General features: G+C 37.1%; 3 protein-coding genes and 2 non-coding genes across 5 annotated transcripts in view; 2 read left to right on the forward strand and 3 right to left on the reverse strand.

The window, feature by feature from the left end:
• The window catches only part of banp (BTG3 associated nuclear protein), a 38,573-nt gene extending 31,784 nt beyond the window's left edge, over positions 1 to 6,789 (reverse strand). Inside the window, exons 1-5 of the mRNA XM_056739924.1 lie at positions 6,694 to 6,789; positions 4,971 to 5,049; positions 4,806 to 4,885; positions 4,511 to 4,707; positions 3,595 to 3,699 (exon numbers count right to left, since the gene is read on the reverse strand). Of these exons, the coding sequence (XP_056595902.1) occupies positions 3,595 to 3,699; positions 4,511 to 4,707; positions 4,806 to 4,885; positions 4,971 to 5,043 (455 nt within the window). The 5' untranslated portion in view covers positions 5,044 to 5,049; positions 6,694 to 6,789. The remainder of the gene's footprint in view (positions 1 to 3,594; positions 3,700 to 4,510; positions 4,708 to 4,805; positions 4,886 to 4,970; positions 5,050 to 6,693) is intronic.
• A 1,333-nt stretch (positions 6,790 to 8,122) lies between these two features.
• Positions 8,123 to 11,831, reverse strand: pdcd2l (programmed cell death 2-like). Its single transcript, XM_056740112.1, has 6 exons — positions 11,311 to 11,831; positions 10,001 to 10,164; positions 9,464 to 9,886; positions 8,693 to 8,806; positions 8,372 to 8,529; positions 8,123 to 8,288 (listed from the first exon to the last, which is right to left on the reverse strand). The coding sequence occupies exons 1-6, from the start codon at positions 11,413 to 11,415 to the stop codon at positions 8,158 to 8,160; spliced, it is 1,095 nt and encodes a 364-aa protein (XP_056596090.1). The 5' UTR covers positions 11,416 to 11,831; the 3' UTR covers positions 8,123 to 8,157.
• trnar-acg (transfer RNA arginine (anticodon ACG)) lies at positions 10,772 to 10,844 on the reverse strand. Its single transcript has one exon. It is a non-coding gene; the product is annotated as a tRNA-Arg (tRNA).
• On the forward strand, positions 11,776 to 11,848 carry trnar-acg (transfer RNA arginine (anticodon ACG)). Its single transcript has one exon. It is a non-coding gene; the product is annotated as a tRNA-Arg (tRNA).
• A 2,108-nt stretch (positions 11,849 to 13,956) lies between these two features.
• ces2b (carboxylesterase 2b) overlaps positions 13,957 to 25,465 on the forward strand; it is a 32,893-nt gene continuing 21,384 nt past the window's right edge. Inside the window, exons 1-16 of the mRNA XM_056740288.1 lie at positions 13,957 to 14,093; positions 15,357 to 15,537; positions 15,619 to 15,757; positions 16,123 to 16,256; positions 18,081 to 18,234; positions 18,435 to 18,539; positions 19,606 to 19,704; positions 19,826 to 19,972; positions 20,052 to 20,129; positions 21,563 to 21,710; positions 21,829 to 21,978; positions 22,176 to 22,248; positions 24,099 to 24,259; positions 24,359 to 24,548; positions 24,626 to 24,764; positions 25,060 to 25,193. Coding sequence (XP_056596266.1) covers positions 14,021 to 14,093; positions 15,357 to 15,537; positions 15,619 to 15,757; positions 16,123 to 16,256; positions 18,081 to 18,234; positions 18,435 to 18,539; positions 19,606 to 19,704; positions 19,826 to 19,972; positions 20,052 to 20,129; positions 21,563 to 21,710; positions 21,829 to 21,978; positions 22,176 to 22,248; positions 24,099 to 24,259; positions 24,359 to 24,548; positions 24,626 to 24,764; positions 25,060 to 25,193 — 2,105 coding nt within the window. The 5' untranslated portion in view covers positions 13,957 to 14,020. The remainder of the gene's footprint in view (positions 14,094 to 15,356; positions 15,538 to 15,618; positions 15,758 to 16,122; positions 16,257 to 18,080; positions 18,235 to 18,434; positions 18,540 to 19,605; positions 19,705 to 19,825; positions 19,973 to 20,051; positions 20,130 to 21,562; positions 21,711 to 21,828; positions 21,979 to 22,175; positions 22,249 to 24,098; positions 24,260 to 24,358; positions 24,549 to 24,625; positions 24,765 to 25,059; positions 25,194 to 25,465) is intronic.

Below are 25,465 nucleotides of genomic sequence, written 5' to 3' on the forward strand. Positions count from 1 at the left end.
TTACAAAGAGTGAGGGAGCAACAAGCGATATGTCATACAGGAGCCATAATACATTAGGTGTCAATACAAAGTTACTGGTTTCAACTAAAGCTAGACCAGTACCTGTTGAGAGAAAGTGTTTTTTTTTGACCAATTCCGCATTGCACAAGGTGCAAACAACCTTAGTCTTGTCGATGTTTCTATTGGGAAGCTTCTTAAAAATTAATATTCCCTGAAGCAAACCCGGCGGCTTCATAGCTGCATCCATGTTAGCACGTCACGTTTAATGCGGTAATTTCACAGTAACGTTATGTTGTGTTCAGACCAAACGCGAATGGCGCGTCAAGCGCGAGTGATTTATATGTTAATGAAAAGAGCCAATAGACCTACTTGCTGCGCGAATCGCGCGAATGAAGCCCTGGTTATGAGATGATGAGGCTGCGCTAAGGACGCGAATGAAGCCCTGGTCATGAGATGATGAGGCTGCTTCTGCTTCCGCGAATGACGCGAATCACGCGAGTTGAAAAATCTCGTTCTCGCCCCGTACAGTGCAGTTAAGCTGGTATACATCCGCGCTAAAATATCAAGGTGAAAGTCATCATAGCTTGCGTAGTATAGACCCAGCTCCCAACCCAACTTTGAGAATAGATTAACGGCGACAATTTTTTTAACGCGCGATAATAGTCTCACTGCATTAACGGCGTTAACGCCGTTAACGGCCCACCACTACAAAATATATTCCAGGGCTCAACATTTTTTCGAAGCTTGTGTGGGACATGTGAGAGAAAAATTTATTTGCCGGATCGGACAAGTAACTTAAAAAAGAAAAGGTGCATTAGACAGAGCTGCGGGTTTGTGTGAAGTGCGTTTGTCGTGGTTGTGCTTGTTTGTGTGCGACAATTATCAATAGAGCACCGAGTCCATGTACATTAACTAGATGCAGACGCGGAATCCTGTTATTTAAATGTCATCTGGCTGTTCTGCATGTCTGAGTGAATTATGTTCACAGTTTAACATACAACACGAGTGGTCAAGGATTAAGCTGTGTCTGCTGTATGAGGGTATGAACACATGAACTTAATCTCCAGTCACTCTTAGAGTTTATATTCCGAGCGTTTTACTGTTTGAGTGAAAAATCGAATGACTTTTTTTATCTTTGGACAAGTAATGTTTGTAATAGTGAATGACAAATTTACTTGTCCGAAGGACAACCACATGACAATGCTTAAATAGCACGTTCCCCACACGATCACATTTTTCAACCTTTAGTTAGTGTGTAATGTTCTTGTTAGAGCATAAATAATACCTGCAAAATGATGAAGCTCAAAGTTCATTGCCAAGCTAGAATTTAACAGAATTTGCTTTTCAAGGACTACAGATAACGGCTTGATCGGACTAAAGCCCTCTACTTCCTGGGTATATGATGTCACTGTTCCGAGTGCTATTAATAAACACTGCCCAAAGGAATACGCCAAAAAAGGGGCGAGGTCTTACTTAGAGAAGAGAAAGAGCCACTGGAGTAGTATTTGGTTATCAGAGATTGTACACATTTGACTGAGCTACGCACTAAACTACTTTCACTTTCATCACAGTACTACAGCTGGTAATAAGAATTCAGCTACAAACGTTCTAAGATATCCAACGGTCAAATAACAGCTTCCATGACTTTAACATCGGCTCTGAAAGCTGTTCTGTGTGTGTATGTGTGTGTGTGCGTGTGTGTGTGCGTGTGTGCGTGCGCGCGCGCGCGCGACCTCTTAAACACTTCTATGAAACGTCCATTGATGTCCTGCTTGCAAATGTATATCCAGGTCAATCTGGTTGTTTAATTATCCAACTCGGGTCCAATATAAAAAAGCAAAACTAACGCTTCTGTTAGAACTGTCACTTAATATAACCATTCGGTCCGGTGTCATTTCTAGGCCTGTAGCGACGCGTCGATGACGTCGCCATTTTTACGTCTACGCTTCGCAGCAGCTCGCCACACACACGTGGGAGACTAAAACATGGGTATGGGAATACTTCAAAATTAGTCCCAAACGTGTCGGTATTTGCGCTCTTTGCCAAATGGAGTTGGCATACCACGCCAGCACAACAGCAATGTTGGAGAATCTGAAACGGAAGCACCCCATTTTCAATCGTGAAGGAGACAATAACAAGTAAAACGTTGGCTAAATTAATTACATGTTTGTGTAGTGTAGCTTGAGCTCTGCGCACTTCGGTGGAGTTAGCTAACTATCTTAGCTCTCCGTGCAGTTTGTTCGTACTAGGTAGCTACTGGCGCCTGGACCGCTGTGTTTAGCTAACGGTAGTTATCATCTAATGTTGGCTTGAATAGAAGCTAGCTTAAGTCTGCAGAACACCGCTATCTATAGTAGCTGACGTTAGCTACTAACCTAGCACGAACAAACTGCACAGAGAGCAGTTGATAAGATACGTTGGTTAATTGGTTAGCCTAGCACCACAAAATTGCAAAGCTGCTAGATAGCCACGTTAGCATTCAAATAAACTAATCATAGCATAGCACCACAATGAGGTTAAGAGTAGATTTAAAATATCCTACAGACAAAGCTGTTGTTCTAATATGCATTGCTTTCGTGCTTTCTAGGACAAAGCAAAGAACCTTGGCGTCCTGTCCTGAGAAAGAGATGCAATGCACGCAAAAACAGGAATTTTTATATTGTGTATTATACACTACAACTTTAGAATTTTTTGAACAAGAGAGTTATGCTGGTACTGTAAAGATTAAACAGGCCTTTTATTTTATTTTGTATAACAGTAAAATATTTTTATTTATTTAATTTTGTGTAAAGAAGAATATTTTTTGCTGTCCTATCTGTTGTTTAATAAAGTATATTATTAAAAAAAATTGGTATTTATTTGAGATACATTATGGTTTTTACTAATCGAACAACAGAAAAAAAGCATTAGATTGATTGTCCAAATAGTTGTTAGGTTAGTCGACTAATCAATAAAATAATCGTTAGATGAATCGTTTCATAAATAATCGTTTACCGCCAGCCCTAGTCATTTTCCCTTGCATATTGCAGTCTCTAACAAAGACTGACGTTTGCTTATGCACTAATAGACCTCCCTTACAATTCGATCGATCCACATGTTTTTAACTGATAAAGTGAAGTTAACGGCATTGTTACCGTTTATTAATAAAGGCCAAAGTTTAAGAATACACGTGAGAGGGGCACCTACCAATCACAACAGACTGAGAAGCGGAAGACAATCACGAAAGACCTGGTCAGCTTTACCAATCAGAGCGTTTCGGAAGGAAGGACTTTATTTAGACCGGAAGAAATCCAGTCGTTTTGTTAGAAATGGGACAGCGATGAACAATAGACTTTGAACAATAGATCTATTTGACAATAGAACATTCATTGTTAAACACCCAAAAAACTTAATCAAGCCTCTAAAACACCCAAAGGCTGGGTCCTTTAATGTCAAGCCCTGTCTTCTTTTGTATTCTGCATTAGAACAAAAGTCATACAGGTTTGAAATGACAAAAAGGGTGAGTAAATGATGAGAAAATATTCATTTTTGGGTGAACTATCACTTTAAAGTGTCTTCATGACGTCATGATTCTCTTAATTTTTGATCACTCACTTGCTTAGTAAATTCTCCAAGGAGTCTGCAGGGCGTGACACAATCTCCTCCTTCATTGTCTTCGACCTGTCTCCGCTCACTATGACGTTTGTCTGGGGAACAACGCTGTGAGCAAAAACAAACCATGAATGTGTCAAATAATACAGTTTGTTATTAATACTAGCAGTTTACAGCTTGAATAATATTCAGGTCCATCAGCATAAGTTAATACTTATTAAGACGAAATTAATAGTGTTAAAGCTCCAATCTGTAACTTTTTTGGGGGGGTTAAATTTGAACAGTTAAAACAGTTATTGAGCAAGTAAATAAACATATCTGTGCTTAATAGTATAATGCTCGGTAAGCTAATATTAATTCTGCTTGACCAATGAAGCTTGACTAATGACATTCTATAAACACAGGCTTTTATTAAAGAAGCCATATGTAACATTGGCAGTCAAAATTGAAAATATTTACAAGGGTTTTTCCCTGCCCCTCCTCCTCAGAATCCACAAACACAGAAGTTGCCAGACACTTACAGGAGTTAAATGGAAAGCATCAAGTCTTAAACTGTAAGTTTAGCTACCAATTTATACGTTTGCAGTGGTATTGTTGTTTGAAAATATAACTCAATCACCAGCTCGTTTCAGAGGTTACGTCCTCCGGAGGTTGCATTTACATATTACGGTCTCGTTTAAATAACCATTATAAAAATGTATATAACTCCTCGTAATTAATAAAATAATATAATTATTCTTTCTAAGTTTGCACCGTAAAAGTACCGGAATCTGCACTGACCCAGATTGTTTGTTTGCTTTAATATGTTGTGATCGTTGCCAACTGGCAACCAGGCTGTTGAAATACACTAGTGGGTAAATCATTCCGGGCCTTTAAGGTTTATCTGATAAAAACATTGCATCATCTTTGGTGCACTCACCACCGCACTTTGTCACAAGTTTGAGTGGCTCCAAATGGAGAGCCGGCGACCATGGGCACCTGTATTGCCCCCTGGTTCTTTCCCAATGTGTCCAGTTTCTCTCCCAAACCTCGACAAGTTGCTTCTAAAAGCTGCAGCTTGGTCTCCATGCTGTCAAGCCGCTGGCAGATAGCCTGGCTGACCGACAACAGCATCGCCTGTGGGGGGTCAAACAAATAAAGAAAACAATCATAAATACAAATTGTATAAAAACTACTAATATCCTGAATCACATGAAGTGAATTAAAAAGGCTACTTTGAGAGACGCCTCATGACCACTGTCCATTCTTGCACGTTTTCTTCCTGGATGATCAGATTCATCGTTGTCCAGGTCGTCTGTTAAAAACAGTGAAGATATTTTGGTTAGGGAATCATTAACCATGTATTAGCCCCTCTATTTGGACCCCTGAGCAGAACTCACCTCCATGACCCTCATGATTCAAATCATCCACTGCGATCTGGACTATCTCCACCAAATCTTGATCAGACATCATTCAAATCTGCCATTTAAAGAAAGATTTTAGTTAACTGCAGGGGAACTTATAATTATAGTGTAACGCCTACTTTGTGTGGGAAATCCTATTGTTTTATGTTGCAGAAATTGTTTCCTAAGAAGAACATTCGTATTAGAAAACGAGAAAACATGAAATGTGGTGCCTGCACAATCGTATATCTTTGGAACGCTCATTGATTGGTGAAATAGCCAGAGAAGTTATTAGAGAAATTGGGTATTTAAAATGTAAGGAACTCTGGAAATAACATGATTTTTTTATGCAAAACAAAGCAACATGAAATGACATAAAATTAAAAATAAGTATTTAAGATCCTGCATAATTTCAAGATTACTAATATAACACATGAGCAACACTGATTTAATAATGCTTAATGAAATCTTACTTAAGTTTACTTCCATTCATGCTTATTAACACATTACAGAAATAGTTCACGAAAAAATTAACTCACCATCAAATTGTTCCAAAACCTGCATACATTTATACATTTTTATAACTCAAAAAATATAAAAAGGCGGGAACAGTTCTGGGGCACCATTGACTACCATAGTAGATTTTTCTCATACTATAGTATTAAATAGTGCCCCAGAACTGTTAGGCTGCAAACATTCTTCCAAATAACTTTCTTTGTGTTTACTCAACTCAACTTTATTTATATAGCACTTTTTACATTTTTCATTGTTACAAAGCAGCTGTAATGAGACACATTGAATACAAGCAAAACAACAAAATGTATACAGACTTGAAACAACTTGAGGGTGGTAATTAATGACAGAATTTTATTTTTTGGGGGAACTATCACTTTAAGCCACTAGTGTCATGGTTTTTAGGATAATAATTTTTTTTTAATGCTCTACATTTTTTTTATCTTGATTCATGGATATTTTTTAATTAATAAAATTATGAAAAATATTTCGAGCCATGCACTAAAAGTCACGATTTTCCACAGAAGGAAACATATGCTTAAAAACGACTAAAATTACTATTATAAGATTCACCTCGTATTATATTTACCCTTAAAAAAAACTGTATCGTTATCAGAGTGTAGAGATATAATCATCATAACTTATATTATCAACTAAACATTTACTATATTCATAATAACATTTACATAATACTTTAAACCGTGGACAATTTTCATTGTGTAACGTTATGTTAAAAAGCCTGCTTTTCCATGACACTTTTTGTAGGTGGACTGAAAGGAGCATTCATGATTTGAACAGTAAAGCAAATGTTAAATTGCTGGCGGGATTAGACCTGGTCACTCAAGACTCATCTAGCTTCAATATAGCTGAACAAAATGGATAAGCAACTTTAGAAATCAACTTAGACTTTTTTTAAATAATTTCTCATAAACCCCCGAAAAAATGATAAAATATTTCTTCAGCACATTTAGCACACTGCAGCTAACATGCTCAATGTAGCCCGTTAGCTCGCGCCTGCTAACAACCGCAGAAAGGCATTAAGATGCTGCAGTGAAACGCTTATAGGCCTCATTTCTGCCCTTGCTAGTGCGCAAGGAACTATTGGCACAAAATCTGCAGCATAATTTATATTTCTTGAATGCACAGCGCCGTATTTTGACGAACACAGAGATCAGGATGCGTTGCGTGTCAGAATGGTTTATATTACCGTGTGAATGACGAATTCTCGTGTTGTTTGTGAGGATTCCGATAATGGCGTCCTTCCTCGCGAGAGAAAAGCTTGAGCATTGAACCGCGCTCGCTGGTCTGACTGCGCATGCGCAGAAACCGAATACTATTCATCAAGCTCAAGCTGCTGCTCGAGTTACTCGTACCTATGCATGAAGGATTGTTATTTTATTTAAAGCATTAATCTTTAGGTTTTCTGCATAATATACAAAATATCGGATCTAAATGTTGTGAATATTGGAAGACACCAACTAAACAGTTGCCAAATATTATAGTTTTTTTATTATTAGAAAAGTGTAAAAGTTGAGGATAATTTTCTAATTATATATTTAATGAGTATTGAACTCAAAATTAATTAATATTTGTATATATATATATATTACGTTATATTTTAGCTTCTACAAAGCAGTCACCCTTAGAATAGAATTTGTATAAATGAGTTAGTATTAAATGGCGGTATATCCACACGCTGAACTTAACTCTTAACACAGTTCAACTGGACCACACGTACACACTGCACTAATAGAACAATCTATCTGCTACCACTGAATACTATCCAATGCACATCCATGACATTAGCTTATCCAGTTTATGTATTATCAGCTGCACCTTTGCATTTTATTGTGTGTTCATAATGCAGAATGTGTACATATGGTGTATAATGTGTATGTGTAAAGTATGTCTAATAGTACACATTGTGTACTGAGTATATGTATATTGCACACTATCACCTGTATGAGTCTGTACAAATGTAAATAGTACTGTCGATATGTAGATTTTTACTGCACTTTCTGGAGCACGTTCTCAAGAATTTCACTCACCAAGGCACTTGTGCTGTGGTGATGTGACAATTTGATTTAAATATATATATATATATATATATATATATATATTCATGGCTCTTTTTGGCTTTTCTTTTTGGTATATGTCATCCATTTGAAAAAATAAATAAATCTTAGCATTGTAATGAATAAAATTTATGTTTGCACAATTAAATTTTGTCTAAAAACTCATTTTGAACATTTAAGCATATACATTATTGCCCGGTTTCACAGACAAGGCTTAAACCTAGTCCCAGACTACAATGATTGTGTTACCTGTATTATCTGTATATTACTTGCCCAAAAATATCTTAAAACATATCAGTGCCATTGTTTTATCTCAAGATGCACACCAGTAATGTATACTTCTAAGGCATGTTTATAAAAGCGACATTACAATCTTACTTCATCGAAGGCCTAGCCCTGGTTTAAACTAAACTGTCTCTGTGAAATCGGGCCTATAAACAAAATTACAGTTGTGACTCTAAGCTCATGACCTTTTAAGATTTAAACAATTAATTTATGGAAGGTTAAAACCTTACTTCCAAAAATTTAGATACAAAACAAATAAACGTCAAGAGAAAAATATTTAATACAATGTGTTTATTGTGCTTTTTTTATTGTCATTTGAAAAGTTTCTGGTCTGGGTCAGGCTGTACAAAGAGAAACTCCTCCACTGGAACTTTCGATCCAGATTTCCAGCAACTGTTTTTGCAGGTGTAAACCAGAACTGTTCCAAACTCCAGTGCACTCTCTAGAAAGGAAAAAACATATGTTGATCTTTTTTGTAAAAAGGAGCACAAATGTAAATCATCATCATCATCTCTACATACTAACCTGAACTTTTGTCTCTGCTACAGAGCAAACTGACCAGTGCGGGCATAAGCTGAAACTCAAAAATTCTCAGCCCCCCGCAGTGACCACAGCACGGCACCATTTCTTTAATATTGGTAGGTGGATCAGTGATAAATAGCGGTGTTCCACTCCAATTGTATCTACAGTATAAGTTAACAGAAATTAATTTGTTTAAATAAATGTATTTTTAGCATCCCAGGCAGGAAATAAAAAACTATTGTTTGTTAGGCAGAATTTATAGTTGAGTAGCCTAAAACGTTCAGCATCTCATTCTTACGAAACAAAAATATTAGAGTCAGTTACCGTAACACTTGTTCAGGACAAAGAGAGATTTTCTTCATGAAATGTGTGAACACTTCATCTCCATGCTTGGCTTTGGCTGTCTCATATTCCTCTGGTGCTTCCCCGCTTTCACAACTGGAAGATAAAATGATAAACACATTATTTAATTTTAAAGCTTAAAGTTTTGTTCCGTATGGAGCAGTGATTCTCTACGGGGGGGGGGGGGTTTGTCCCTCAACGAAATACCAAGACATGCCTTATTATTTGGCCATTTTTCCTATAAATATTTTTACATTCAAGCTCTAAACTATTTCATTTTGGTAGAAATTTTGAGTTTTTGTGAGTTAGAGGGGGGCCTTGAATAGTATTTGGTACAGTGGGGGGCCTTGAGCCAAAAAGGTTGAGAACCCCTGCTATGGCTGCTGCTAGTGACCATCCAGTTTTTTCCCATTTCTTTCCCTTTAAAATATCCTCAATACATTATCATGTTATGAAGTCATGATTCAAACCCACAAGCTATGAGATAAATACCAATATTAAAAACTTTGATTCAATGAAAACATAACAAATCCATAAATATAGATAAAAACTATTATCTTATAGTTAATGATAACAATACAGAAACAGTACATTGTAAATGTATTGATTACATTATATGCAAAAGTGGTTCATTATTACCAACTGGGAATTTTTTTAAAAATCATCTGCTAATAATTCATTTGTTCATGAAATGAATGGGATTTTTACTTCCAACTTTTCTGTCGTGCTCCATTGCACCATTTCGATTCTCACCTTCCAGTCTCCCCAACGGTCACTCCCTCCCTTTCCTCATACTGTCTAAGCAGTTCATTTTCATGACCAGTATCCCGAAATCCATATAAATCTGTTTCCTCCATAACGCTTAAGTAGAACGACTTAAACGTGGGCACATCTGTATGCGGAAGGGCATTTTGATGATCCACTCCTCCATCAATGCACAGGCCCTGAAGCTTGCTGCTCACATCCATTCCAACACTGATGCTGTCTATCAAAGTTTGAACTGGATCTGAACAGGTATGTGTGTTCTCTTCATCTTCCACCCCCCAATCATCAGCTTCATCACACCAGTCTGTTCTGGACATTGATGATTCTTTAGATGGTGCGCTACTGTTTTCCTCTCTCCCTGATAAGGCTTTGATGTCATCATCCAGGCACTGAGAGCGCAGGACAATCCAGCTGGGTATGTAGAAGCCACATGGTCAGTGCATTACGAAATAAGAAGCGTAGTATAAAAGTATGCAACGTAGCATGCGATACGAAAATTCTGCCAAAAAAAACACAAGATTTTACCTTTCTGATTTGCCATAGCACTGTGGATTGGTGCAGGCAAATACATTGATTGTTCTATGGTAAGGAGATGCGGCGAGGGGACAGTAGACTTGCACGACATGAGACAGGGTTTTCTGGCACAGAGTGCATGTGGGATATTGGAGAGTGATTACCGGCAGTAAATCCTGGAATTATTAAAAATGCAATGAGATATATATGTTAGGGTTGTTCCGAATTGCAATTTTTGTTTAGCTTAATAATACAGAATCAGCACATACAATGTATACAAAATGTTTTAAAACAACAGAAACAGACCTATTTAACAAGAGTAATTAGTCAACTTATTGACACAAATGTTTGAAAAAAAACATGTTTAATCAATTAAGCTTAATCAAATTAAACATTGTCAATTAAAAATAATGTCACTATAAAAACAACATATTGTCACATTTGGCATTAACAAAATGTACTCATACTCTATAATTCTAAATATACTTATACACTTTATAAGTATGCTTTATAAATATTTATCACTATTCGCGTTACCAGTTTCACACATTGCACTGATGAAAATAAGAAGTAGGTGTTGGGACGATTCAAATTTCAAAAGAATCAAGTCTGCCTTGAGCCGAACCAGGAATCTTCTGAACCGTAAATCAGCCGCGTTATCCATAATTTAAAAAGTACGTATATAATGTATTTATATTTTCCACTATTCTCGTTACCAATTTCACACTATTGAACTGGTGTAACTGACAAATAGGTGTGGGACAAAACGAAATTCAAAACATTCGAGCCAGCCAGGAGTCGAACCTAGAATCTTCTGATCCGTAGTCAGACGCGTTATCCATTGCGCCACTGGCCCGTTATAGGTCGTACAAATATATAGAGGAACTTGTTCCGTCGTACATTACTCTTCTTCATTTCATCGTAGAATACTATTTAGAATGTACTTTATTGTAGAATTTACTTAATTAATGAACGGAAAAACGTTGTGACCCACGTTTAATTGCTCACATTAAGTTCATTTAAAGTTAGCATGGTTTGCTACTTAGCTGATTTAGCCATTCTGGCCAACCAAAGTCTTCTTTGAAACACTTTTAAACCTTATATTTAATGTTCATTTCAGAAAGCAAATCTTCTGACAGCATTTCGCTCATATGTGAAATTAATCTAAACGCGACAGAAGATCAGTTAACGTTTAACAGTTAACATTATCAACGAGCGTTCATGCGGATTCTGTAACTTAGCTTTGATTAGCATGATACATGCCTTCGGTATACGTTTAATTTATATAATTAATTAACTGAATATAAATAACACTTCTTTACCAGAATATCTCCAATTTTGTTCGTACAATACGAAGTGTTCTTGTCAATGGCTCCATCACATATTCCTATGAGAACTGTCTCATGTGCTGCTGTTGCCATTATCATTTAACGTTAGCAAAAAACTGCAGGCAGCTGTCCATGTGTTTCTCTAAACACGTGTAGACTAAACTTGACTAATTCCTTTAACCTTTATTGATCATCTACATTTGCGTTCTTTATCTAATTTACGTTTGTCCAAAATAGACAAACAAAATGTCTATCCAACATCACAGATTATAAAGATTGGACGAAGCCATTTGTTAGAATAATATAAGATGATTACAAACAGGATATGATTCATATGTTGACACTCATCACTCATCGTTTTACTAGTTTTGAATGTTATTGTAAATATATATTTTTTAAAACCTTTTTCGGAACAGTTGTAAAATCCGAGTTTTACCATGTAATGTTATTACCAACGTCGGGCCAGTGGCGCAATGGATAACGCGTCTGACTACGGATCAGAAGATTCTAGGTTCGACTCCTGGCTGGCTCGGTTCTTTTCTAGGTTCGACCCCTCGCTGGGCTCGGTTCTATTGAAATATGATTCAAACTACAATGAGTCATGGATACAGCACGCACAAATGACTTTTTTATGATTATTTTTTTATTCATTTTCAAGTATTACACTTATAATTAACCACAATATCACAAATATAAATAATTATAAAAAATAAATAATTAACTGAAAAATAAATAAATTAAAAAAATTAAGTGGTGTCGTCGGCCAGCTGGCTGATTATAATTTGTCTGTCGTCAATTCTAACACCTTGCAAATTACTACTGAAAATATTAAGAGCTAAAAGTTGAGAGTAAAGTAATATTAAATATGGAGATATAGTACTTGTCTTACTCCGCGTGACAAATCGAATCTACGCACATATTTGGGTATAAATGATTCAAATAACCCATTACCCCGAAACTTATTTTTATTAAAACAAAAATAGGCGTACAATTCCATTTCTAAATATACAAACTACCAGCAATATCCTTGGTTGAGTTTAGCAATAATACAAAATAAGTACAGTTTCATGAACTAAAGAAAGAACTAATAAATACATAAATATAAGAAACAGAAGAGAAGTATTTGGACTTTTGCTCTTGTTAATAATATTGTGTAAGTCTATAGTGCCCTCTCGCGGTATCTCCTGGTCAAGGATAATAAGCGCAGGGCAAGTGTTAAACTGAACTGTGACAATGTCATCATCTCTATAACCGTTATAAAGATATCCCTGCCTGGATAGTGTGATCTCAAAATTGTATACCTTGAATTTTTTGAAAATTCACAAGATGTTACATTTCTGATTTGCAATTAACATTACAATGTGTGAACTGATTCACGCCAACGTTAATCAGACTTAAACGAAGCCACGAGGGGGCAGTAAAAGATTGTCTTGAGCAAACTGAGCTAATGATTTACTTTGAAAATGTTCCTACTTGTTTTTTAATACTACCAATACTACTGATGCTAATAGTCACCAATTTATCAAGAAAGTGTAAAAACAATCAAACATCAAAATAATTTTCCAAAATGAAATCTTCGCATTAATACTCAAATATGTGTGTCCCTTATCTATGCAGTGCTGTATAGGACAAACAACCTTAAACGGAATCAGAATTCAAAGAGAATCGAGCCAGCCAGGGGTCGGAACTAGAATCTTCTGATCCGATTTTACTTTGAATGATAAAAATAGGTGTGTTGGACTTCGTGTCCCGCTGCGAAAACGATCAGTGTATAACACCAAAGTGTGACTCAAAAGCAAGTTGCTCCATAATGACATCGAATCACTCACGCGGTACATTGATGTTATATTTTGTTCGTTCTGCGCAGCAAGCACACATTTTCTTATACAACTAATCCACAACCTATACTGAATCACATAAATGATTTTATATTTTATAACATTCACAGCAAATAAACCAAAATCGCTAGACATCGTTTCTCAAGTACCTGATCAATTAGTATGTTATTGAGAAGCTTTATATTCGCTTTTAAAATCTTAACAATGGTACAAACATTATAGAGCCAGGATACTCTTTTTAGAACAAACTTGCTTGTTTTATCCATAGGCTGAACGCTTGAGCGTTAAATACACATCTGTTGCAAAGGTGTATTGTAAATAGGTCCATGTAAAATAAATAACAAACTCCTTATCACTATGAATATGCACTAGGGTAAAGGTGGCGTCTGATTAAATAGGCCTAGCCATCGCAGATTAGGGTGTGTTGCCAGATTAAACGAATCTATACAAATAATTATAATACTAATAGTCACCCAATGTTATTGTGGTGTGCAGGGAGGGAGATGTTGCCAGTATTTAAATTGTGATTTTGCAAAATGTACAATTTATGTCATATATATGTCAATATTTAAGTCATCACAGAGCTCGTCATATGAGGTGGCCTGTGATTTGAGAAAGTTTTTATTTATAAAAATAATAGTTGACTCCAAGTGACATCTTTTTATGTCATGGTGTCAATCCAACCCAAAATGCACCGAGTTTTAAAATCATTCGTGAAAGGTTTTTATCGAGGTATCTGGCAACCACAGTTCCTCAAGCAAAGTTCAGTTTTTATTCAGGCCAGATTGCGCAATTCACCGGGACAAAACTATTCACAGATCGCTCGTAGACGTCCGTTCTTCTGCTGTGCTACACTGAGCGCGAACATGAGAAGATCTGCGCTATTGTTACTGTGCATAACTGCACTGACTTTACAAAGCACAGTGAACGCAAGTGATGGTAAGTGAGCGCACTGTTTGATTTGCATATACGACATTAAGAAGTGCAAAGGGACCGTCTCTGTTATATGTTTATTCTTAATATTTAACTTCATCATCACTGAACAGGGAAAATTTTAATTTAAAAGTGCATTGAACATCTTTACCCTTTTGACAACATGTAAGTCTTCACACCGGGAACTTTAAGTAGTTTAACAGTTATATACGCATAATGGAAGACATTAACAGAAAAATGAAAATTGTATCTTCCCAGGTAACACAGTACGTTCTGTCAACGTCGCCAGTTCTTTTTCATTTGGTCACCGTGACATTTGTGACCACGTTGTGAGGAATTTGGCAACGTTCCATTTCTTAGAATTTTTGCTTACGTTCCAGAAACGTCCTAGATACGTCCTTAAATAACGTCGTGATTTAATCCTACGGCGAACGTTGCAGCGACGTGATGTACTCGTCCTCAGATAACAGGGACACACTGGTCATTTGATAAATTAATCTGGTCATTTTTCGCTCATGTACCAGAAAAGTCCCACCCATGTCCTTAAAAAACGTCGTGAAATAATCCCATGGAGAACGTTGTAGCGTTGTAGCGTGTTACCTTATTGCCTGATTTTACTTAAGCGGTTTATTAACATCCTTACTTCACTTTATACCTTACAGATGTGAGAGTAAACACATATTTTACTGATTTTCGATCGATTTGGCACGTTAAAATGTAACGACCCCTGATGACTAAAGAAGCTTTTGATTGTTGTTTCTGAACACGGACAACCTAGTTAATTTATGTGGTAAAACAAGAATATAATGTTAAGCCTAAACATAATATTTATTGATCTCTGTCTATAAATATCTGCTTTAAATCCTCTATATTGTGTTGAAGTCTTTGATAATTTATGTCATGTAACGTTACTACATTAAAAATAAAATATCTGATTGTGATGTACAGTGCTGTGAGTTTTTATAATAGTGTGCTTTATACATATTTGAATAAGAATATTTTGCACAAAACTGAATCTTTAACGCACAGATTATATCACAAATGAATTTAATCTTCCATGTGAGGAATGATAATTGTTTAATTAAATAAAAAAAACATTTGACAACGTGACAGTTTGGTCGACATGCTCATCACATCCCATAAACGTTTTTTGGTACATCGCTGCGACGAATATTGCACGACCCAGGTATGTCTTCAGGAGGTGATCACCATGTCCCAACAACGTCCAATGTTAAGGGTTTAAACTCTCTTTCTACTGAATGTACACAGGACCTGTTGTACAAACCAAATCTGGATCCCTGAAAGGTGGTCAACTCACCGCACAAGGGAAGGAAACAGTGATTTATACTTATCTGGGTATTCCTTTTGCCAAGCCGCCCTTGAGACTGTCTCCACCCCAACCAGCAGATACATGGACTGGAGTGAGAGATGCTACAAAACAGCCACCCATGTAAGAATAAAACAATAAACCGATCAACCTGTACATAAAGGAAATGAGTAGAATTAAAAAAGTCAAACATTTCTGTTTCAGGTGTATGCAGGAGAGACAAGTACTTGTGGATTTGATGTCTAATGTTTCTATGAGTATGGAGATTCCTGAAATATCAGAGGATTGTCTTTACCTCAATGTTTACACTCCATCCAAACCTGGAGACAATGCAAAGTTGCCTGTAAGTAGTTCGTCCTTAAATTATAGATTTCAGATCTTTTCAAATCTGATCAGAATCAAATCAAAAAACTTTTTTCTGAGGAACAGTATAGGGCTTATTTTCTATAAAATGAAACTAAAGGAGGACTAGTGTAGAGCACAAGCACCAAATATTCAAACAAAAATATAAAGGTGTTAAAACAAAAGACATGTCATTTATGTATCGACATATCAAGAGAAATTTTGGTGAACTGTTCCTTTAACTGGGTGGAGTCTGTCTCAAGGGGACGGCTTGGCAGAACTGGGATGTACTGCACATTATGTTCAAATATGTATTTATGTTTATTGTTGTTTAAATCAATTGATTTATTGTCTGGTGTGTTAAAGGTTATGGTTTGGATCCATGGTGGAGGATTTGTTTTGGGATCTGCGTCGATGTTTGATGGACATGTTTTGGCCGCCTATCAGGATGTAGTTGTGGTCTTAATTCAATACAGACTCGGCTTACTTGGATTTTTTAGGTAAAACATCTCAAATAACTTGTTACAAGGCTTCTGAGGTACTAACAGTAGAGCATAAACAAAATGTTAAGCAAAGTTGACATTATATTTATGTAAATACAGTATATACTACAAACGATATATCTATAAATATGAACATCATGCAATTAATCATCTATCTGTCTACAGTATCTATCTATCTATCTATCTATCTATCTATCTATCTATCTATCTATCTATCTATCTATCTTCCTACCTACCTACCTACCTACCTACCTACCTACCTACCTACCTACCTTCCTATCTATCTTCTTTCTGTCTGTCTATCTGTATTTATACATACTAGGGATTCATTATATATACAGTATATATATACTCATACATACTCATACTCATATATACTCATACATATATACTGTATATAGTCGTCCAGATTTGTTGTTTATTTAGAATGATGTAATACAGTGTCACAACTTCATTACCCGTGAGTGCAAAACTGTACTAAACACTAATCTTTGAACACTGTTGATTTGATAGCAGTAAGATACGGTACAGTTCCAGATACAGTTAAGGTCTAAGGTCTAAAACGGGCAGACATGATAAATAATAATTTACCCAATGAAAGGAACCATGACTTCATTTCAGTTTTTCTCAGTGGCTTTGGTGCATTTTTCAAATCATTCTTTAAATTTGCAAAATAGTAAGTGCATTTCTCAAAACAATTCATGCAAACAGCACAACATCATGGAAGACCTGCAAAAGACTGTCAATTGTTCAAAATGATTAGTTCATCTCTCAAAAGGACATTTTTACATCAAAGAACATGTCAGTGCCATAAAAATGACATTTTGAAATCAAAATGTTTAGACATGTTGTCAATATAACGGGGGCTTTATTTTTTATTTTTTTGAGTGTTTTTGGATGTAAACGATCGCTTCAGTTTGTTATGCCACTGATTGATAATGCACAAGACTGACTTATTTCACTTTCAAATGTACAAAGTTATACGTAACTGTATGTGCGACACTGATAGCAAAAGATTGAACAGGATTCACTTTACACTTGTTCTGTTGGTCTGTCAACAAACTGCACATCAAGCATGAACAAAGTAACTGAGATGCAGAAAAGACAACATTATTTTACAGAACAATGGGAAAAATTGCAACAAAAAAAAGGTAAACAATAGGAAAGACCCCTCAGGCAGAACTGTATGCAGTTCTGTATGAGGCCTCAAACTACATATTTTCTACTCCCCTTTTGGCTTTGGGATGTCTTACTCTTGCAACGCAGCAGTAAAATGCAATGATATCCGAAATGACCACATGCTTTTTGTAAATCATTTGAAATAGAGCCCTATCATCATCATAGATGAGATCCTTCAGGAAAATCACTGTATGAGTGTGTTGTATGAATGAAGGATCTCAGTTTCTAACATTGAAAACACCTTGTAAATGTATGAAAACTGAATATGCCTGACAGATTATGACAACTGGTCTAACAATTTTGCATTGCATGACTAAGACGATGATCAAATGACTAGATGTATAGAGGGGTAAGACAATTGCACAGAGAACTATATTTTACATTTTAAACTACACAACATGATAATGTATGAAACAACAGGCAATTGCACATAACCAATTGCATGAATGTACTGAAGCAATTGCAACTTGTTCAAAAGAATAAAAAACAACTTTCCTGATGTGCACAAGTGACAATGATGTGAAGGTTGAATAACTAGTTTTGAGAATTTCATTTCTGATCTGAGAAATGCGCCAAAGCTACTGAGAAAAACTGTAACTATTCTACACATATGTAGTTTTATGATGAAATTCTGTCCTTTAGCACAGGAGATGAGCATGCAGCAGGAAACTATGGCCTTCTGGATCAGGTAGCTGCACTTCAGTGGGTTCAGGAGAACATTCACAGCTTCGGTGGAGATCCTGGAGCTGTCACCATCTTTGGAGAGTCTGCTGGAGGAGTCAGCGTGTCCTTACATGTAGGGATTCAACATCCAGAATTTTACATGAATGAAAAATCATTCTCCATAATAGCAGTTTTGCATCTTGTGGGAGGAGTTGTAATATCAAATATAATGAAATTCATTCAACGTATAATAAGTAGTCCAACCTTAAGGATGCTTTCAATAACATAATTGATCAGAAATAATGATGGTTATCCTCAACATCTCTTTCATAGGTACTTTCACCGTTGTCTACAAACCTCTTTCATTATGCCATCGCAGAGAGTGGCACAGCGGCAATGGATGCTATCGTTGATACCAACCCTCTGTTTACAGCCAAGGTAAAACATATCTTTTCTGTTAAGATGAGGTAATGCACTCAGTTTCTGCCAACCTCATATTAATCTTAAGTACCTATATAGTAGTATTGCATACTTCGTATCTTTAGTTTGATCAAATTTATAAAAGACAGATACAGCTGTACGATGTTTTCCGGAAAAAACAAGTGCCTGGAGGCGTGCAGAAGGGACGGAACTACAGCACAAGCACACAATGCATCATCACATTATCCCCCAAAAATATAGAAAAAAAAACTCTGCAACGGTGCGACCCGTGGCGGAGTGAATCAAGCACAGAAATACTATGTAATACATTCAACTTGTTTTTTGACAAGTCGGTTTGAGAACCTAGCACGTTTAACTTTCTAAAGTCAGAATGCATGAAATAACTGTCAGGAAACTGGCTGGAGCAGGAATCAAACTCAGGTCTCCGGTGTGACGAATTCCCGACTCCACCACTGGGCCACAGTAGGGACAAGTGAGACAAGGCAGGAGAACCCAGATCCAGGCAGGCACAGACGTGAGGGTAAACAAATGTATTTATTATATTTAACAAAAAGGCAAAACAAAACCCGCGAGGGGGAAAACCAGATAGAACAATTTAAATATTAAAAAAAAAACAAGAACAAGGACTAACTTAAACTACGAAACAAACTCTAAACATACTAAGACTGGGGAACACGAACCAGGAACAAGGAACATCCAAATAGAAACACAGCAAGGTACAGGACACATGCAAGACACAGCTACAGCAAGGTAGATGTACAGCGTATAACGTACAATGAACCAGCACGGGACAAAGAACACAAGGATGTTTTAAAGGGGAGCAAATCAAGAGGGAACAGGTGCAAGGGATAAACTATTTAACACAAACTAGGAAACAGGAGGGTAGGAACAATGACGCAGACTAGAGAAACAAAGGATCCTGTATGATTCCACCTCAAGACCAAGAATTACCCAACCAGAAGAGGTGGAATCATGACAATAGCATGTTACATCCAATTTAAAGCAGAATAATAAAAAAAAGGTTGAGTAAGATTAATTTATATTACCACATGTTTCTCCTCAGGCTGTAGTCAATGCATATGGCTGTGATTTTTCGAACACAAAGGAGATTGTCGACTGTGTCAGGCAGTTGTCAGAAGAAGACATCTTGAAGATAACTCATGTAGGCCTCTTTCTATTTATTTATCTGTCTGTCTGTCATTGGGTTTCACTTAATGATTTCTCTAAAATTTGCAAACACTCCTCTGTGCTACATTTTTGCATGTGTTCGACTTATAAAACAGGAGATTCCAATGTTTCGTCTTGGAGTGACAACAGATGGCCAGTTCCTTCCTAAATCGGCAGAGGAGCTTCTTCAAAGCCACAAATTCAACAAAGTGCCTTTCATGATCGGAGTTACCAATGATGAGTGTGGATACATGCTGCCTGATGTAATAAAAATGTGTTATGTCAAAATGCCGAAAATTACAAACCTGTAAACATATTAAACAAAAGTTTTTTTTCTTATAGTTCATGGCAGGTCCAGGATGGACGGATGGCATGGACAGAGAGCAGATCGCACAGTTTTTGCCAATGTTTAATCCTGATGTAAGACACAAAATACTCTCAATTTCTGCATAATTTATTGAGGCATAATGCCATCAAAATGAATTAAACACAAGTACACAACATTGATGTAGACCTGAAAGCAATGAGTTAAGGTAGATGGGGGAATTTGCCGTTATCGTTCTGAAGGCCAGTGTCAGAGATTTAAACTTCATGCGAGTGGCAACTGGCAGCCAGTGAAGTGAAATCAGGAGTTACATGGGTTCTTTTAGGCTGATTGACGTGCAGCTGCATTCTGGATCAATTGCAAGTGCATGACTCCATCGGCCAGTAAATAATTGCAAGACTCCAGTCTTGATATGACCAGAGCTTGGACAAGCAGCTGAGAGGCGTGCTCCGCCAGGAACGGCCTGATTTTCCTGATGTTGTAGAGCACATGCCTGCCAGTTTGAGAGGTTGCTGCGATATGGGAGGTGAATTTCAGCTGGTTGTTGAACATCACCCCCAGGTTCTTCGCAGACTTGGTGGGTGTTACAGTTGAGGATCTGAGCTGAATAGTAAGGGTGTGTTCAATTGATGGCTGGGCCGGTATAACTATGAGTTTTGTCTTGGAGAGGCTGAGTTGTAGGTGATGCTCTTTCATCCAAGAAGAGATGTCCAGAAGGCAGGCAGAGACACGGGCAGAGATGGTGGGTCATCTGGCTGAAAAGAGAAATAAAGATGCGTCTCATAAAAAGCGTATGAGAACCCATGTACCTTAATTATTGGACCCAGGGAAGTGGTATTTAAAAAAAAGGATAGGAGCAAGAACTGATCCCTGAGGAACTCTAGTTGTCAGCTGGTGAGATCTTGATGTCTCGCCTCTCCAGGATACCTAAAAGATCTGCTTTTGAGATGAGAGTCAAACCAGTTGCGTGCTGTTCCAGAGATGCCCAGTTTGGAGAGAGTGGACAGCAGGATCTGGTGGTTCACAGTGTAAAATGCAGCAGAGAGATCAAGCAGAATAAGGACAGAAGACAAAGAATTAGCCCTTGCTGTGGGTTTTCTACGACAGAAAGGAGACCGGTCTCCATAGAATGTCCTTTCTTGAACCAAGATTGCTGACTATCCAGAATGTTGTGCTGTGAGAGATAGACAGAGAGTTGGTTAAAGGCTACCCTTTCGAGGGCCTTGGAAATGAATGGCAGGAGTGAGATTGGTCTGTTGTTGCTGATCACCGAGGACCCCTGAGTGTTGGTTTCTTCAGTAAAGGTGTTACTAGGGCTTTTTTAAATGAGGTGGGGACAGTACCAGTGGGGATGGATATGTTTATAATGTGGGTATATTCATGTATTTCATGAATAAAGCCAAGTGACCTTCAATTTGTAATGCACTTGTTTTAGCTTTGAATTGAATTTTTGATTCTAAATAATTAACCACTGGAAGAAAGCTAATATTTATTTTGGAATGAATCTATTTCTTTATATTGACTTTAGCTTCAAGATCCGTTTCTTGCCGAGCTCGTGTTAAATGAATATCTGGGCACATCGAGCGACAGGATTAAAAACCGAGATGGTTTTCGAGAGATCTTGGGTGACTTTTTTTTCAACATCCCAGCTCGCAAAACTGCAAATAGCCACAGAGGTGAGACTTCCCTCAATATTTTTACTTGATTGACGATCCATAAATGTTATTTTAGAAAAGCATTTCTCTTGGCTATGCTTTTTAACTTAAACCTATTTAACTATTTTATTCACGTTAGATTCTGGTGCACCAGTTCACATGTATGAATTCCAGCATCCTCCCAGTATTTTTCAAAAGAAAAGACCCAGTTTTGTTGGCTCTGATCATGGAGATGAACAAGTTTTTGTCTTTGGTTATTGTTTTGGAAAAGGACATATTAAAATAAAAGGTACATTTAATGTAAACATGTTATTAGAAAAACATAGCAAATGATTTAGTAGTACTTACATTTTAAGAAAATTACAATCTTTTCATTTAAATTATTCTCAATGGATTTATTTCAATTTTTATTGTGTTTTAGACATTCTTTAGATAGAGATATGAGACATTTAGCTCAGTGTTTTCCTTTTTTCTTTTATACTTTAGAGAAATTTACAGAGGAAGAACATGAACTTTGTAAAACTGTCATGGCTTATTGGGGAAACTTTGCTCGCACTGGGTAAGCAAGGATTTCTATATGTTGCCCAAATGATACACCGGCATTTAAGATTAAAGGGCCGCAATCCCAGGTGTTTTCTGCAATGTAAAAATAGTCAGAGGTATCCACAGAATGTGTCTTTCACGTTTCAGCTCAAAATACACCACATATCTTTCATTGCAAGATGTTGAACATGACCATTTGTGGCTGCAATGGAAAACGCGCTAGTGTGTGTGTTTCTTTAAATGCAAATGAGCTTCTGCTCCACTCCCCGTATGCAAAATAGGAGGTAGAGCACTTACACTTGTGCTCTGTATGACATCAACACAAAAGCAATACAGCAGAAAACGTAATTACGTCTGTAATGCCCTGTCCAACCAAAACAATACATTAACTGCAATAAAAATCACCTTAATCCCTTGTTCAAAAATAAGAATTAAATGGAAAGACAAAAACATAGATAGAACAACATATACTGACCATTTGACGTATGAAATGTTGGCCATTGCTGATTAATCATGTGCATGCATATTACTAACAGACATAAACAAGGGTACAGGCATATACAGGTGCTGGTCATATAATTAGAATATCATCAAAAAGTTGATTTATTTCACTAATTCCATTCAAAAATTGAAACTTGTATAATGTATACATTCCACACAGACGGATGTATTTCAAGTGTTTATTTCTTTTAATTTTGATGATTATAACTGACAACCAATGAAGACCCCAAATTCAATATCTCAGAAAATTAGAATATTGTGAAAAGGTTCAATATTGAAGACACCTGGTGCCACACTCTAATCAGCTTATTAACTCAAAGAACCTGCAAAGGCCTTTAAATGGTCTCTCAGTCTAGTTCTGTATGCTACACAATCATGGGGAAGACTGCTCAATTTACATAGAACAAAAGCCACATTTGGTGTTTCTAAGACATTTTGTTGCTGGCTAGTGGCTACATCTGCTTTTGCCTGAAAATGGCGGAGAGCATGTCTCTGGCGGATGGTGGAACTAGGCGCTCATAAGGCGGAGTCTGTGAGTGGCCATGGGCAGGCGTAAATCAATGTGACATCAAATTATAAGGGGTTCCCCAACAGCCTGTTTTGTGTCACTGTTGTGGTTAAAAGGAGAATACAAAAAGAAGAATAGTTGGATTTGTATAATTACAGGGTATTTCTGCACACACGCTGGCGACTCAATTACTGAAAGATCCATCCATTTTCTACCGCTTATCCGAACTACCTCGGGTCACGGGGAGCCTGCGCCTATCTCAGGAGTCATCGGGCATCAAGGCAGGATACACCCTGGATGGAGTGCCAACCCATCGCAGGGCACACACACTCACGCACTCACACCCTACGGACAATTTTTTTCCAGAGATGCCAATCAACCTACCATGCATGTCTTTGGACCAGGGGAGGAAACCGGAGTACCCAGAGGAAACCCCCGAGGCACGGGGAGAACATGCAAACTCCACACACACAAGTCGGAAGCGGGAATCGAACCCCCAACCTTGGAGGTGTGAGGCGAACGTGCTAACCACTAAGCCACCGTGCCCCCCTTACTGAAAGATAAACATTTAAAATTGCATTTTCTGGGATTGCAGCCCTTTAAAGGAACAGGTCATCAAAAAGGCATTATTATTACTTTCATTCAAAATTAAGATTTATCATAAAACAAACAATAAATTATGGTAAATAGTCTTCTGCAACGAGATAGTCCACATTGACTTTATACTGAGAAGCATGACTGATTAAATAACCAGAAACAGCACAGGTGTATACAGTCAGTTTTCCAAATATTATCAAGATAAAACCAAATTTACTCTTAACTATAAGCCGTTTGCCTCTGTTTGAAACTGGTTGCAGGTCTCCAAATGGTCCTGGTCTCACAGAATGGCCTAAATATGGAGCTGAAGCTGAATATCTCAGCATTGGACTTCAACAGAAACCTGGCAAAAATCCAAAAGGAAAACATCTTACTTTTGTAACCGAAACACTTCAACAGATCATAAAAGAACGAAAAGAAGGCAAGTGATCCGTGCCAGAATCGGCTTTAGAATTCAGAGCTGGTTTACATGTGTGTATTTTTTACAGGCAAACCCCTTTAACTCTCTGAATGTACACAGGAGCTGTCATACAAACCAAATCTGGATGCCTGAAAGGTTCTCATCTCACTGCACAAGGGAAGGAAACATTGATTCGTACTTATCTGGGTATTCCTTTTGCCAAGCCGCCCTTGGGTCCATTGAGACTGGCTCCACCCCAACCAACAGATACATGGACTGGAGTGAGAGATGCTACAAAACAGCCTCCGATGTAAGAGCAAAACATAACTGATAAAACTGTATACCGTAACTGAGTAGAATTAAAAAAGTCTGACTTTTCTGTTTCAGGTGTTTGCAGGAGAGACAAGTAATTGTGGATTTGTTGTCTAACATTTCTATGAGTATGGAGATTCCTGAAATATCAGAGGATTGTCTTTACCTCAATGTTTACACTCCATCCAAACCGGGAGACAATGCCAAGTTGCCTGTAAGTATTTCATCTTAAAATTATGTCATATTCCCTCACTCATATGTCTTTCCAAATCTGTACGACTTTTTCTGAAGAACATAGCATAGAGCTGTTTTTTCTGTATAATGAAAGCGAATGAGGACTGGGGCTCTCAAGTGCCAAAATGTCAAGTAAAAATTAAATACAATTTGTTAATACAAAAGACATCAATTTAAGACGAAGCCTTCTTTTAATTTATTTGAGTTTTGTAACATATAATGCATACATATGTGCGTGTATTAAATCAATTGATTTATTGTCTGGTGTGCAAAAGGTAATGGTTTGGATCCATGGTGGAGGATTTGTTTTGGGATCTGCGTCGATGTTTGATGGACATGTTTTGGCAGCCTATCAGGATGTAGTTGTGGTCTTAATTCAGTACAGACTCGGCTTACTTGGATTTATGAGGTAAAATATCTCAAATAATTTGTCAAAAGGCTTTTGAGCCTCTTTTAATTTATAATCAAAATCAAATAAATACAGTGTTGTAATAATAGGAGGACGTTACCTAGTTTCAATGCTACTGTGGCACTGCTAGTGCCAGCAAATGCAAAAAAATATTGATATTTGTACATTGTTGATCTCATAGCAGTATATTGTAGATAGAGACACATTAAAGGTCTGATGTGGGCGTATGTGTCAAATTATTTGTAATTATGATTCAACCAGTGTAAAGAGCA

This window comes from Triplophysa dalaica, chromosome 24 (genome assembly GCF_015846415.1).
Source record: "Triplophysa dalaica isolate WHDGS20190420 chromosome 24, ASM1584641v1, whole genome shotgun sequence".
Classification (NCBI taxonomy): domain Eukaryota; kingdom Metazoa; phylum Chordata; class Actinopteri; order Cypriniformes; family Nemacheilidae; genus Triplophysa; species Triplophysa dalaica.